This window comes from Anabas testudineus, chromosome 4, assembly GCF_900324465.2.
Source record: "Anabas testudineus chromosome 4, fAnaTes1.2, whole genome shotgun sequence".
NCBI classification, from domain to species: Eukaryota; Metazoa; Chordata; class Actinopteri; order Anabantiformes; family Anabantidae; genus Anabas; species Anabas testudineus.
The window spans coordinates 5,540,926-5,555,868 of NC_046613.1; the positions used below are offsets into that span (position 1 = coordinate 5,540,926).

Sequence of the window (14,943 nt, forward strand, 5' to 3'; positions counted from 1 at the left end):
ATACTGTATGAATATGTCAGTGAGCTTTTTAAAATGAATAGAGAAGGTTATAATCCTGTTCATCATCAGACTCTGATATGGTGCAGCATTAGGTTCAGTCCGTTCAGCAGGTGAATACACATGAAGACACAGGTTTTCATTATAGAATATATCCCTAGCTATCTTTACATTCAGATTTCATATGCGAAAAAGCAAGGCTGTAAATTTCCATCGAAATGTAAGCAGTTTGGTACGGTTTAATAAATATAGTGTCTTAAATGGCAGCTTTTTCCACCACAAAATGGAAGAGCGGGTGTGCATCTCACCATCCTACTCTTCTGTGTGTGACTGACTTCAGTTGTGATAATTATGTTTGCAATAATATTAATACAAATCAAAGGTAAGACACAGACATGAAACTGATCCATTTCGCTCTCCCCGCAGTTCATTAGAAACATGTGTGTTGTCAGTGTGTGTTTCAGTGATGATGATGTAACACACATTCAGTGTACAGACACACTGGTGGCTTCACCTGTTGTCACCCTTCAAGCACTTGGCTTCTTGGTGATTCTGTCAGCGTGATTTAATTTAGTGGGGGTTGGTTAACTCTGTGGTATTAGCACTAATCTAATGTGTGCACGTGTTACAATCATTGGTGTTCCCCAGAGATCAGTGATCCGTCATTATTTACCACTAGACAAAAATCTATTCTTTCCAATCAGACATATAATTATGCCTATTTCTGTGTTTTAATTAGGTAGATATATTCTCCCAAAGCCGAAAATCCATCTGCACTGTGTCAAAATAGAAATAAGAAAATGGTTTTCTCAAAGTGTATTTCTGGGGACTTCACAGAATCGAACATGGCTGATGTGACTGTACCCAGATCTGAGGAGAGCCACATGCAGTTGTACCTGTTCTTTAAGTGGGGCCCTAATAGACTTAACCTGCTGTACACATGACCGAACATAGCGACTGTAAGCCATAGCTTAGTTATTTTAAAAAGCAGCTGATCGTTCACAGAGAGAGGGCACTGATCCTGTTTAGTGTTAAGGACATAATGAGGATGTATTTTTAGTTGCTACTCTCAGACAAACGGCGAATGCAGCAACAACACGGCTCTCAAATGGCTTTTGATGTACGATTTTTGGCTGACATGTGCACCACGTTTCAGTCTCACAGTGTGTCTTTATCTGTTCTCGTGTGTGTGTGCTCCAGGCCAGTAGAGCCCCAACGTGACAAAATGGCAAAAATCTGCAGTGAAAGCTCCTTCTCAGCCAGACAGCGGTTGACCGCCAACACACCTGATGATGAGCTTGCTGTCATTGAAAATGGGGACAGCAGGTTTGATAACACTATATGATTCTTTACAGTCACACTTTAACAATTCTGACAACTCACAGTCTGAAATAAATCACTAGGTAGGTGCCGATGTACTGTTTGCATAGCATGATGCTGAGCACGTCGTAGTCATTTTCACCGCCTGCTTCCTTGCAGGGCTCACTCTTTTTGTGAAGACAACTCTGAGAGAGCGATGTCTTCAGTGTCCCATGGAAACTCAGTTACAGGTGCCGGGGCAATAGCCAGGTAAACACCTGTAGTAATACTTTGAACTTGTTAGTACCAGTAGTGGAAATTAACCAAGTCTATTTACTCAGATACTTGATAGCAGATACTCGCTTGAATCTTTATGTGACAAAAGTACAAGGTGTGTTTTCTCTGACCAACTTTTTTTTCTTTGTTTGATGCCTGCAACACAAAAACAGTATAAAAACTGTAACAAAGGCAAAATAATACTCAAATAAAATATTTATGTAACACCATCCTGGATGATTTAAGCGTCCGTCCAAAGGCCCAGTCTTTACATAAAGCTGGAAAGATGGGTTGTGACTCACCTCTTTGTTGGAAACTTCGTAAGAGAATTGTCAGCTAGGCCTTTGACCCCTCAGGTGGCATTGCTTAAAATGTTACTTACTAAACAGTCTACCTCATGCAGAAATGTAATCTGAAACAGAATTGCAGAAGGGGAAGCCAAACATGAATACTGTGCTGAATTATCAAAGCCTGAGCTCATGTCAGATGCACTGATCAACGGTGGAAATATGTTCTCTGGTCACATAGTTCACTTTTTACTGTTTCTTTCTTTTTTATTAAAAACAGATGCCAGGTTTCCAGTGCCAAAGACAAAAAACGCACTAAGACTGTGTGAGCTTGACTGTCTGATTTAAAATCCAGATATGTTGGACTATAGACGAAGAAAACCCCAGACTGTCGAGCATCTGAAGTTTTGTATTCAGCAAGAATGGGGCAAATAATTAATATCCTCAGATTTCCAAACCAATAAAACCTGGAATAAAGGAAAGGTTCTGGTTTGTTTTACATTTGTTTTGAATGTGTCAGAGCAGGTAACAAACTCTAAATTAGCTTATTTTGGAAAAATAAATTCACTGGTCAATGAAAACACTGAACATCCTTTTCTTAATAAAGATTCAAAGGATCCACAAATGATCAATTTAGACTTTGCATTTTAGAAAATGTCCCTAGTTCTCCTGAAATGTTTGTGATTTCTATTCCCATGTATTTTTGCATTGTTTTTCTGTTACTAACCTGAACATTTTTCCACTACTGGCCTTTCCAGATTTGACTTAAAGACCGGTCCCAGCATAGACAGGTGTCACTTTGTACTGTTTTACCTCCACTTGACCCTCTAGGCTTTCTTACTTCTTCTTCATGCTGCGGAACTGGGCATCTCACAGAAGAAACCCTGAAGAAGAGAGGCACGACTCTTTCCTGGAGCGCTTCAGAGGCCCTGAGCTCAAAGACATGTCCAGTCGAGAGAGCAATGCCCAGAATGACACGCTCTGTAAAAGAAAGTAAGTACTGGACTGTATAGAAACACAAGGTCAGTTCCCAGGGGTTATGTTTTCTGGATCACGGTGGATATGATTTCTTTCGTTTGAAGAACATCTAATAAACTCAACAAACTGAAAACAAAATCTACTGATGAGCTTTGATAAGTCGAACTAGACTGAACGGAACTGCAAAATGACAGTAAAGTGAAACAGACATAGCTTCTTAAGCTTCAGTAATGTGACTAGTTCCTGTCGGCCTCCAACCAAACCTCCTTCACCTTTGTCCTGTGATCAGACAGAGTTAAATAAGGCCGAAAGATCTCAACCAACGACTCAACGTCTTTATCAACTGAAGTCCAGGCACGCTCCTCCTGTGATATTGCTCTATAGGCCCATCACTAGCTAACAGTCAAGTGCAGTTTTCTATCATGGGCAGGGTCAAACACAGATAGCCAGGGGTCATCTGATCCCTGCCAGAATCTGATGATGGTGGCTATGTGGCTTAGGATCATAAACCAATATAAAACTTTTATTTGGTGCTGAAATAAACATAACTAATATATAGTATGTACATTTAAGATGTATTCATATTTTGTCATACTAAAACTGTGAAACAGCAGCAACCAGGTACATTATTTGAGAGTATGTGGAGTCCTGATCATTTTTGATATTATGGACATTAAAATGCATTCTTAATTTTGTTTAGTCTTTAAGGACCCAATGAAGCAGCTTTATAATGTAATAACACGGTTCTAAAATCTCATTGTCCCAAACTGTGTTCTTTATTTCTCTTCAAGTGCTAATAAGTGGCCATTAGCTACTTACAACATGAATAACTGCAACAACACAGACGAGTAAGTGTTTGCATATCGATGTCGGAAAGAGGAAATAAATGTAGATTTTTCTAAAATGAGTCACAGATCATGTGAAACGTCAGTATGTTGTGTTGTAGCTACAGTATATTCAGTGTAGTGTAGTTCATAGCATATGAATCCCAGCCTCTGTTCCTTTTGGTGTTTCCCCAAACACTAGACAGAAAAAAACTTCCCGCTTCCTGCATTGCTGTTGAAAGTTATGATGCAGGTTGTACTGAAAGAAGACATGAACCTGTTTTATGCTGACATCTAGAGGACAAATCTATGGCCTGCACCAAATCTTCCAACAGAGCCATGCATCAAAAACTGAAAAACGGTGGTAGACTCCCTTCGTGTAGTCTGATAGACAGTTTCTCATTGACCACCTCTGGCGTTATACCACTGTACAAAATGACACTTCTGGTCCATAGCAAAAAAGAGGATAAAAAAGAGGAAATAAAAAAAGACGAGAAGAAGGAGGAGGAAAAAAAAGACGAGAAGAAGGAGGAGGAAAAAAAAGACGAGAAGAAAAATGGTGACAAGAAAGAGGAGAAGAAAGATGAGAAGAAGGACGAGAAGAAGGATGACAAGAAAGATGAGAAAAAGAAAGAGGAGCCCCCGTAAGTATGGAATCACACGAAAAGAGTCTGGTTTTCCTGTAGAGAGGGAAATAACAAAAAATATGCACATGTCTGTTTATGTTTGTTATGTCTTGCATCAAAAATCCAATAAATCTTGCAACAAAACCAACTAAACTCGATGGCTGATATGTTTTTAGGAAAGAAATCTGGATAATGGATTCAGCAACAGACCAGTACTACAGATGGCTGACTGTCATCGCAGGCCCAGTGTTTTATAACCTGATGATGATCGTGACGAGGTATGATCAACTTTTACACCTTTTAAAACTGATTGCTCTCATTTAGCGAAACATAAAAACGCTGAAGAGGCCTCGTTGTCTTCTAGAGCCTGTTTTAACGAACTCCAGGAGTCATACACAAACCTCTGGGTTTTCTTGGACTACACCTCAGACTTCCTTTACTACACAGACACATTTGTCAGATCGCGAACAGGTCAGATTCTTGAAAATGTTTCGAGTCAGAATTTATAGGTACAGCAATTTGTGTTGATTGTACCCTGCAGGTTTGTCTTCTAATGTTGTGTTTGTCACTTAGGTTACCTGGAGCAAGGCCTGCTGGTAAAAGATGCCAAGAAACTGAGAAGTAAATACAGATTGACATCTCAGTTTAAGTACGACATCATTTCAATGATACCTACGGATCTACTGTTTTTAAAATTTGGATTCAATAACCCAGAGTTTAGATTCAACCGTCTTTGCAAATTGCCAAGGCTTTTTGAGTTCTTTGAGCGGACTGAAACCAGGACCAGCTTCCCCAACATGTTTCGAATCGGTAATCTAGTACTTTATATTCTCGTTATTATCCACTGGAATGCTTGTATGTTCTTTGCCATTTCGAAAACCATTGGTTTTGGAACTGACACTTGGGTTTATCCCAATATCAGCCATCCAGAGTATGGCCGCCTGGCTAGAAAGTATATCTACTCCCTGTACTGGTCCACGCTGACCCTCACCACCATCGGAGAAACCCCTGCACCTGTCAAGGATGTGGAATACCTCTTTGTCATTGCTGACTTCCTCACTGGTGTGCTGATCTTTGCTAGTATTGTGGGTAATGTTGGTGCCATGATATCCAACATGAACGCCTCTCGTGCTGAGTTCCAGGCAAAGATTGACTCCATAAAGCAGTACATGCAGTTTCGAAAGGTCTCTAAAGACTTAGAGGCCAGGGTCATCAAGTGGTTTGACTACCTGTGGACTGAGAAGAAGACGTGTGATGAGAAGGAAGTGTTGAAGAACCTCCCAGATAAGCTGAAGGCTGAGATTGCCATAAACGTCCATTTGGATACGCTGAAAAAAGTGCGCATTTTCCAGGACTGTGAAGCTGGTCTCCTGATAGAATTGGTGCTCAAGCTGCAGCCGCAAGTGTTTAGTCCTGGCGATTACATCTGTAAGAAGGGGGATATTGGCAGGGAAATGTACATCATCAAAGAAGGGAAGCTAGCTGTGGTGGCCGATGATGGAGTCACTCAGTTTGTGGTGCTCAGTGATGGTGCATACTTTGGTGAAATCAGCATCTTAGGTATCAAGGGCAGTAAGGCAGGCAACAGAAGAACCGCCAACATCAGAAGTGTAGGCTACTCTGATCTCTTTGCTCTGTCCAAAGACGACTTGATGGAAGCTCTCACTGAGTATCCAGAAGCCAAAAAGGCTCTGGAGGAGAAGGGGAAAGCCATCCTGATGAAAGACAACCTGATTGACGAGGCGATCGCCAATGCTGGTGCTGACCCCAAAGACCTGGAGGAGAAGATAGTCAAACTGCAGACGAACCTGGAGGCAATGCAGTTGAAGTTCGCCCAGCTAATGGCGGAGTTCACCTCTAGCCAGACGAGGATGAAGCAGAGGGTCACAGAGATGGAGTCCAAAGTGAAATCCATACAACCAGAGGACCTGTCTGAGGTGGTGGCAGACAAAGACAAAAAGGTCCAGTAATGTGAGAGACACCTGAGGACTTTACAGGAATTGAACGGATTAGCTGAGAGGCCCTTATTAAAGACCCATGTTTATAAAGTGGCAAGAAAAAGTATGTGAACCTTTTGGAATTTCTTGGTTTTCTACATTAATTTGTCATAAAATGTGAAATGATCTTTATCTAAGTCAAAGAGTATTAACAAATATAATGTGCCTAAAATAATAACACAAAAGAATTCAGCCAGAAAAACCTCATAGTGATATTGGAAAAAGTTTGTGAACCCTTGGTATTAATAACTAAGTTGACTTGAGTTTTTCTGAAGTTCTGTTGTATGTTTTGGTTCAGTGAAATCACTTTGTAACCCTTTCCTGCTTTATGTAAATCAACAATCTGGATCGTAGATTCTCTGACAGCTCCTTTTGGTGAGGCATGGCTCACATAAGCGCATTCTTCTTGTGTGGAGAAAACTCAAACAGTTTAAATGTTTTTTGTTAGTCGAAGTAGCTCTAGTCCACACCCTCAAAATTATTTTTAACCTGACTCCAATTAGCTTTTTGGAAGTTATTATTCAAAGGGTTCACATACTTTTTTCACTATCACTATGAGGTTTTTATACTTGTTCTCAATAAAGACATAACATATCAGAATTTCTTTTGTGTTGTTATTTTAGGCATATCGTATTTATTAATACTCTTGACTCAGGTGAATATCAGATCACATTTTACAACATGATTACTGCAGAAAATCATGGAATTCTAAAAGGTTCACATACTTTTTCTTTTTCATTTTTTGTGTGTATACTTGACAGCCAACATGGTGTCATGAAACTGCTCGAATATGTTGATCAGAAGAACCTGTCTGCAAAACTATGGCTTTCCATAGTAATAAATGGACTGCACTTTCATAGGGGCTTTTCTACCTTAATGGACAAAACTTTATAATTTGCCTCTCATTCACACATGTACACTGATGGTGGTGGAGCTGCCATGCTGGCGTATTGGGGGCAGCATCTTTTCCAAGGACGCTGAATCGCCAGTTGGATCGGAATAGCTTGGCACTAAAGCAGAAAATATCAATAAACAACATAACTGCAATATTCGTTTGATACTTTATATATACGTTATCAACATACACTACTGGTTGTAAATCTGTGATCTTATATGTGAAAAACATTAAAGTGTTCATATAACAAATTCTCAAGAGTCACAGGTCCTTTAAACATTTTGGATTTCTGCAATCCATAAATAAATTAGAAAAACCCAATCTGGACTTTCACCTGACAAGTAAATCCAATACTCTGCTTAGAGCTGTAGTTTGGAATCTGACTGATCTCCTGATGGAAATCTTTGGCTCTTCAGCTGCTGAGTGCTCCACACCATTTGCCCGTTAGTAGCTAACTGTGTTAGGTGGCATGCAAAGGGGTTTCTCAAGGTCTTTTTTTATGGCGACCTCTCTCTGTATCCAAAACAAACCATTGACAGGCAAGACACAAAAAGCTCTTTAGATCAGACGGGACTGCAGTCACATGATAACCTTTCTGATGCATAGTGACCAACTGTTGATATAAATAGATGCACTATAAGAGCGTTAAGTTATCAATATTTGTTGACAGTAGAAAATTCTTCAATGCAGATGATGTTTATGGCAACATTTTCTTTCAAGTTTCTTTTTCTTTATTCACTTTGCAAAGTGTTACCTTGCATAGATGTTTCACATTATCTGCACATTTCTTATGTACCTGAGATATTTGGCCAAAACAAAACACTTCAATGTGACTCATTTCTTTATATAGGCATTTCACATTTGGCTATAGCACTTACAAGTTTGCAAGCAATAACACTTTAAAGCAAACAAACCACGAGGAAAAGAAGCATAATTTCTTTCCAATACATGAAAGTCTGATCAGTGAATACGGACATTCTGAAACCGCATGAACTACGGAAACCACATTATCTGATCAGGTTAGCTGTTTCACAACACAAAGTATTCATCTGAAACCTAACACACCAAGTACAACGCACAAATACCATAAAATAACCTACAGGTTACTTTGTTCTCACACTGACAGAATGTAATCAACATATGAGCAGTCAGTGAGGCTGTTTGGATTCTCAGTAATATAAGAGGTTCACCTCAATATATTACAATGACAATTAGAACCAAGAAGCACCATTATGCCCACTCCACTCGGCCGTAGTAAGATGAGGACTGGCTACTGCTACATTGTGAATTATAGCAAAAACACGTGTTATTAAATCAATTAATACACTGTATACTCCATGTGCTGGCATTCACTAAAATCATGTGTGTAAGTGCACTTTCACAGTTTCACAAATAAAACAATGTTCAGAAACAAAACATACATGAAGAAATGTTGATTAGGCACAGGGTTATTGCAGCATTTTGTTTCATGGCATCTCCCTCTATATTCCTATTTGTTAAAATGCAGTCAGAAAAGCTTTCCTTGAGGATCTGTCACAGCATCCCAAATCCTTTGGCATAAGTGATGGCCTTGAGGAGGCGTTCTCTCAGTTTTTCTTTGGATGAGTATTCTGGCAGCAGCAGTGCATTAAAGCACGTGTGAGAGGTTGGTAGCCTGCAAGACAGGAAAAAACTGTTGCCAGACTTGTTGTTGCACTGAAAATGGGACAAATTTGAACACCAACCAGTGCGTTCACATGCACTGAATTAACTGGGTTACAGTCGGCCTTCTGACTGTGTCTTTCCCACAGCGCAGTCAGTCACCTCCCCTGACACACATATCAATTAAACAAATAAAAAGAGAAAGAGTGAGAGAAAGAAAGGGAAAAAAACGACCAGGAAGCATCTTATCTGTTTCCATACAGCAAACATCTGTGGACCACGTTTCCAAAATCAGTTGCTGCTGCATGTATACTCAGATTTCCAGTACACTGGTTACTTGAGTACTAAATGTCTTTACCTGAACTAACCAGATTAAAGTTAATGTACTGTACCTTTTAGAGCCAAAGGAATAATAAACTAAATCAGATTTTCCTACTGCTCACAATTGTGTACCTGTCTGTGTCTGAACCGTTCTTGGCTATGATCATTTTTAATTTGCCAAGACCGCCAACTGGTGCTCTGTCTGTGCCGGTGGTAAACTGAAGGAACAACCTCTTCTGCTCATCTCCAAATGAGTGAATCGTTTCCCAGAAATCTCTGTGTGCAGAAAATATAGAGGCACTTTAAAGAACAATAATCTGCTGCTAAAAAATAACATTGAAGTTGTAGAGTGATAAAGAAAAACTCTCTAGATGTGGAATAAACTTACTTGATTATTTGAGTATCTTTGCTATAACCTCCATCGTATTCTGTTGTCTTTTCAAGCTCTTCAAAGTCAAGTTTCTGTGAAATCAAACAAGACTGCTCTGTAAATCATAAAAAAAACATTAGTGACAATAATGTGACAAAGACCAAAATTGAGCTTAATTTCTCACCCTGCTTCCACAGATAAGCAGCTCTACTTGCTCTGGTCTAAACAAATATTTCAGTGGTGATTCATTGGTGACCATTAGGAAACCTTTTTTGAAGGCTCTGAACTGTCTCTCCACACTCTTGTTCAATATGTAATCAGCATACAAATCCACAAATTCCTGTGAATCACAGATGTAAAAGCAAAAACATCTTAGAGAATGCGGTGAAGGTAATGCAATTGCTCTTTCTATTTTTTTTAAAAGGACTCAGTCTAGATGTAAAATATGTGCTCTGAACTGATTTATTTTTTATTTGCTGAATGAGAATGAAGCTGATAGTAAAACTCGGTCTAGTGAACCAACTTCCAACTGCCATGCTGTAATGGTAGAGTCTATATAGTACCTTAGAGAACTGTCTAAGTTGGACACCGCCCCCCTCAAACTGAATTATTGAACTAAATAAACGAGACAACAAAACAGCATTTATCATTATCTTAATTGTCACTTTTGGGCACAAAAATCCAAAACAAAGGCTTCTGGAAGTTGAGGTTCACCGACATAATACAAAGGTTTGTATAAAACAGAAGAATGGATATTTAACACTGCACCTGTCTGTTGTCCTTAGTAACAGGGAGTTGGTCTCCCTGCTCCTTCAGGTCATAGAATACTGGATTTCCAAAAAGATCTGTGTGTGATATCTGGAAGGTCAGCATCATGTCTTCCTCCACATTACCGGTGTATTCAAGCAATCCCTTCAGACTCTGGTAGAGAACCTACAAGAAGATAAGAGGAAACATCTCTTCTTAAAGCAATAGTTTAAAAGCCTATTTGCTTGCTTTTCAACAGTTTAGAAGAGTTACACCATCCACATGTCTGACTATTAATTCTGAAGCTACTTTGAGTTGATCTCTCTGCCACAGTTCTCAATATTCCCAGTATTATTTAACTAGTTGACAGCCCTTATTGGCCATGGGCAATAAAAATGAAATCATACAGACATGTGGTGTCTCTCAGGGATCTATCTTAGGCCCAGATCTTTTTGGTCTTTTTCTACAGTACCTGTTTTGACAAGAACCAGACAGAGAGCCCACATTACTCTAATTTTAAAACATTTACATAGTTGGCTACCTGTCTTAATAATTCTCAGTCTAAATATTACATATTTTTAAATGAAATTAAATCATTAGTATAAGTTGTTGTTTTTTGTTTTTTTAGGAGAAAGTTACTATACTGGATGTGAGTCGGACAGGTCCAGGTAGGTCCCTTTCTTGCCCATGAGTTTCCTGTAGACAACCATTGGGAAATGGACATCCAAGATGCAGTTGTTGTAAATTGCCAGCCCGAGAACAATTCCAATAAGATTGTACTGTGCTTCATTCTCCAGTGAAGATGAATTAAACCAGAAAAGCTTTGTGTTGTCGTCATAGGTGAACATTCCTGCTCAGAAAATCAAAAAAAGGACAAACACACATTAGAAATACATAAAGGTATAAATATAAATTTTAAAAAATGCTCCCATCTCACATGTGTATGCTAAATACAAAGCTGTAGCCAGCAGCCAGACAGCTCAGCTTTCCAGGGACAGGAAATGAGGAAATGATTAACTTGGTTCTGTACATAGGTGACAAAATCCACTGTTGGAGCACTGCTGATGAATATATTGTATCTCATTTCTATGAATAAAACCATCACAGAGTCCAGGAAGTCACTGCTCCCAGCCAGAAATTTGTATAGCCTACCTACCTACCTATCTACCAGTCCATTCACCTGGAAGTGTTGGCCATACTGGTAAGTTGATTTGGCTTGTTTCAGAAAGAACCAGTCTAGTTGTTGCCCCCAGTTTTCAGTCTAAATCCTAAACACTGACATAATCTAAGCTTCAGCACCTCCAGTTAAATATGTATTCTACAAATAGAGAATGATGTTTATCTTCTCATCTAAATAAATGTATTTTTCTAAAATGTCAATTTATTATGATAATACGATATACTGTAAATCAGAACTATATATACTGACACCACCTGGATTTAACTAAGCAAATAGGTAAGAGCCTCCCACTGGATAATTACCGCATAGATGATTTCTTTTCTGGCAACAAGTTATTTAAGTAAAAGCTAACAAAGAAATGAAATATTATTCTGTAAAGTCTTTGTCTTTGGACGGGCTGTGTTTGTAAATATAAACGTAAACTCTCACCTATGTCGGGATTGAAAATTTCCTCCAAGACCAACTGAAAAAACTCCTTTGAAACCCCTCCTTCATCAACACCTTGTTCCCCTTCAAACTCAACAAACAGCTGTTTCTTCAGGTCAGAAGGATTCTCCATGGAGATCATCTCCAGCTGCAACACAGAGAAGTTTGAATTATGTGACAAACACAGCAGTGCTGAAGCTCAGTCTGATGTACCACACTTGACTCACTCTGACGAGGGCATCGTCGATGATGTGATCTCTGCGTACTTTGAGTTTGAGGTAGGGGTTAGGCTGCTGGCCCTGCACCATGCTGTAAAGGGCTGTGAGTCGTCGCTCACTGTACATCCTGATCCTGTTGTCGTAGTACAGCCCTTGACTCTTGGTGATGATACTGAGGATAAAGGGGCAGCTCTGGAAAGAAAACTTGGTTTCTGCATTGACCTTAAAGAAGGTGAAATCCTTGTCCATCTCCACCACGTCGTTCAGTGGCTCGTTCACAAAATCGTCAAAGGGGATGAGGGGTCTTATGCTATCAAGGGGTCGGACGCCCAGTTCTTTCTCCAGAGGATCGACCTGTGGACCCTTCTTATAGAGTCGCTCCTCCCCCAGGAGTTCATGCAGCGTGAGCTCATCTGACTCAGAGTCCTCCTCCTCCTCCTCATTGTGCTCTCTGTCAACATCACCTCCTAGGATACTTGCATAGAAGACAACCTTTAAACACTGGGTTGCTGCTACCACAGTCTCATCATCATTTACCAGATTTTCAGTGTCGTATTCATTGCTGATGACTGTAAAAGTGATTAACTGCTGGAAGGTTTCCATCATGCGCCGTAGGTGAGGAAGGCTGTACGTAGACCAGAGCTTCGACAGCCTGCTGAGTGCAGTCACCGGCAGCTTGGTCATTGCCTTGCAGAACTGCGCCAAGGCCACTTCAAGGTACTCCGGACTGTGAAGGTTAGTGTTCTCCATCACAATAATGAAGATATTCAAATAATCGGGGTTTGTTTCGTACACATCAAGGTATTCCAGATCAAGTTCTATGTTTGGAGTAAGATAAACAAGTGCGTTCACAAGAGCTGACTCCACCTGGCTGATGGTTAGAAGTTTGTCGTAGACTCTCCTCACGGCGCCGATGTCCACTGTAACATCACAGGGGTCGAACATCTCATTTCCAGGAGGCTCTACTGACAAAGCAGCTTGAGAGGCAGCACCCATCGTCTCTGAGGTTCCTTGACTTTGCTTTTCATGCTTGTCAACATCTTCTGGTGTTAACGACTCAATGTTGTCTGTAGCGTTTTGTTCGTCCTTCCTAAAACTCTTCACCAGGGCTTCTGCATTAGAGAAAACTCTGCCAATGATGCGGATCAGAGCAGAGTAGTCCCCTTCCTCCTCACAGAAACTCAGGATCATGCACACAGTGTTTTCGGTGAGGTAATGAACATCTGCAACAGTAATAAAAATATATTTAACAGAGTTAAAATGATTCAAAGTCAGCAACGGAGTGTTGAATGAGAGTCAGTTGTAGAGTACCTGAGAAGTCGTCCTTGGGGGGAAAAAGGTCTGTATTGCTCATCTTACTGTCCAGCTCAGTATTTTTGTCGGGACTGAGGTTCGATTCCGTCTTGGAGGGGTGAGGATCACAGAGTTTAGCATTAATCTTAAAGAGCTCAAGTGCTTTGGCAGCTGCTGCATTGTTATCCAAAGGTTGAAAATCACAACATGATGCGCAAAACTCATTCGTGCAGTTGCCATTTCCACAGCCTTCAGTTAACTGCCGAAAGTAGCGCTCGATTAAATGCTTTGCAGTCGCTCTGTTCCTGTGTAACACATTCAAAGAGGAAGTCACTCTGAGGATTCAGGGTCATCAGTGCGTAGGAAAAAGCAGAAACACATATTTGCAACGTACATCACAAAAAAAAAATATCCTCATTACTTTTCTTCCCTAGAGAACATGCACATGTTCCTGTCACGCAGATCTACAGATGAATCACAGCTAAATAAAGTGCAACTCTTCAGAAAGACATACTAGTTGAACTACTTGCATGTATGGTATATAAGACTGACTTACATTCGGCTGGATACAGGTGTCGTCCTGCAGGCCCAAGGGACGGTCCTCTGAAACAAACATTTAGCAATGATGTTTACTCAGCGACTGCAACTGGGAGCCTATAATAAAAGCCACTTTCTAGTCAGTTGGTCAGCTGATATTAGTTTGTTGTCCACTAAAGAAACTTCAGTGGAGAACTACTGTCTGTCAGTAACATCAGCTATCTGATAGCAACATTTACTACAGTCCAACATTTCTTTTTTTTGCATAAACACCTTTGATAAACAGATGTTTTAATGCTTTCATGAGCACATGTAGGCGCAGAGACACAGTGATACAGATGTTGACAGCTAGTTATTACTCTTACTGACTAAACCACGTACAGGCAGCGCCGAGATAAACGACGTGTTTCAGCCCCATTAGCCTGTTTTCTCTTCTAACACGACAGTGAGCTGTCAAAGCGTCCTTTCGTTGGACTGTCTTCGTCTGTGAGTCTGTGTCCTCTCATGTCGGAGCCAGCTCCATGAACCAACCTGTGATCAGGACACTTCAGTCAGTGACGGTGCAAAAACCAAACGCTCCGTGTCAGAGAGCTGCAGCTGAACCACGTCGACTCTGCTCCTGTAGAAAAGCTTTAGCGAGACAACACTGTTAACACGAAATACTCCGCTGTGTTTTTAGTTTTTTCTTCTGGTTTTTAAATCACAGCAACATTTTCTCCGCTACCAAGTTGTAAACAAGAGCGACATGTATCTCCCGGCATGCAGCGCGAAGCGGTCAAACAGCCCCCCCCCCCACAAACAGCAGCACACCAGACTGTGTGTGAGTTTCTCCATGAATCTGTGTCTGTATCCATCAAACACAGTTATTCAAACAGCCAGGGAGCTTAACTTCACTCACTTTTATTTTATTTCAACGTTGCTGTAATATCGGCATCACCTATTTTAACAACGGATCACGTTTTCCAGTATGTACATAGCAAACTCATGTGCGCACGTCAACCCTATAGGCTATGATTTCACATAAATGCATG

General features: G+C 40.3%; 2 protein-coding genes across 4 annotated transcripts; one reads left to right on the forward strand and one right to left on the reverse strand.

Annotated features, from left to right (window-relative positions):
• Positions 1 to 1,222: 1,222 nt before the first annotated feature.
• On the forward strand, positions 1,223 to 6,257 carry cnga3a (cyclic nucleotide gated channel subunit alpha 3a). 2 transcript variants are annotated; one of them, XM_026346030.1, is made up of 8 exons: positions 1,223 to 1,323; positions 1,477 to 1,566; positions 2,691 to 2,852; positions 3,629 to 3,685; positions 4,117 to 4,305; positions 4,464 to 4,565; positions 4,652 to 4,758; positions 4,861 to 6,257. In XM_026346030.1, the coding sequence occupies exons 1-8, from the start codon at positions 1,223 to 1,225 to the stop codon at positions 6,255 to 6,257; spliced, it is 2,205 nt and encodes a 734-aa protein (XP_026201815.1). The 2 variants fall into 2 exon arrangements, with proteins under 2 accessions (XP_026201815.1, XP_026201816.1); XM_026346031.1 differs by lacking the exon at positions 3,629 to 3,685.
• Positions 6,258 to 8,002: 1,745 nt separating this feature from the next.
• Positions 8,003 to 14,675, reverse strand: ube3a (ubiquitin protein ligase E3A). Of its 2 annotated transcripts, none has more exons than XM_026346018.1 (11): positions 14,444 to 14,675; positions 13,932 to 13,978; positions 13,394 to 13,680; positions 12,092 to 13,305; positions 11,868 to 12,012; positions 10,903 to 11,108; positions 10,280 to 10,444; positions 9,696 to 9,851; positions 9,530 to 9,603; positions 9,274 to 9,417; positions 8,003 to 8,833 (listed from the first exon to the last, which is right to left on the reverse strand). In XM_026346018.1, coding segments are annotated over exons 2-11 (2,514 nt in total). In that variant the 5' UTR covers positions 13,934 to 13,978; positions 14,444 to 14,675; the 3' UTR covers positions 8,003 to 8,712. The 2 variants fall into 2 exon arrangements, with proteins under 2 accessions (XP_026201803.1, XP_026201804.1); XM_026346019.1 differs by lacking the exon at positions 14,444 to 14,675 and adding an exon at positions 14,294 to 14,437.
• Positions 14,676 to 14,943: the final 268 nt, after the last annotated feature.

Excerpts from the sequence above, each read along its gene's own strand:
- cnga3a (XM_026346030.1), top strand. The coding sequence starts at position 1,223 with ATGGCAAAAATCTGCAGTGAAAGCTCCTTCTCAGCCAGACAGCGGTTG. Across the intron at positions 1,567-2,690 it reads GGTGCCGGGGCAATAGCCAG|GCTTTCTTACTTCTTCTTCA; the intron begins GTAAACACCTGT and ends TTGACCCTCTAG. Across the intron at positions 4,759-4,860 it reads ATTTGTCAGATCGCGAACAG|GTTACCTGGAGCAAGGCCTG; the intron begins GTCAGATTCTTG and ends TTTGTCACTTAG.
- ube3a (XM_026346018.1), bottom strand. Across the intron at positions 13,306-13,393 it reads CCCCAAGGACGACTTCTCAG|ATGTTCATTACCTCACCGAA; the intron begins GTACTCTACAAC and ends TTACTGTTGCAG. Across the intron at positions 9,852-10,279 it reads TTACTAAGGACAACAGACAG|GAATTTGTGGATTTGTATGC; the intron begins GTGCAGTGTTAA and ends TGTGATTCACAG.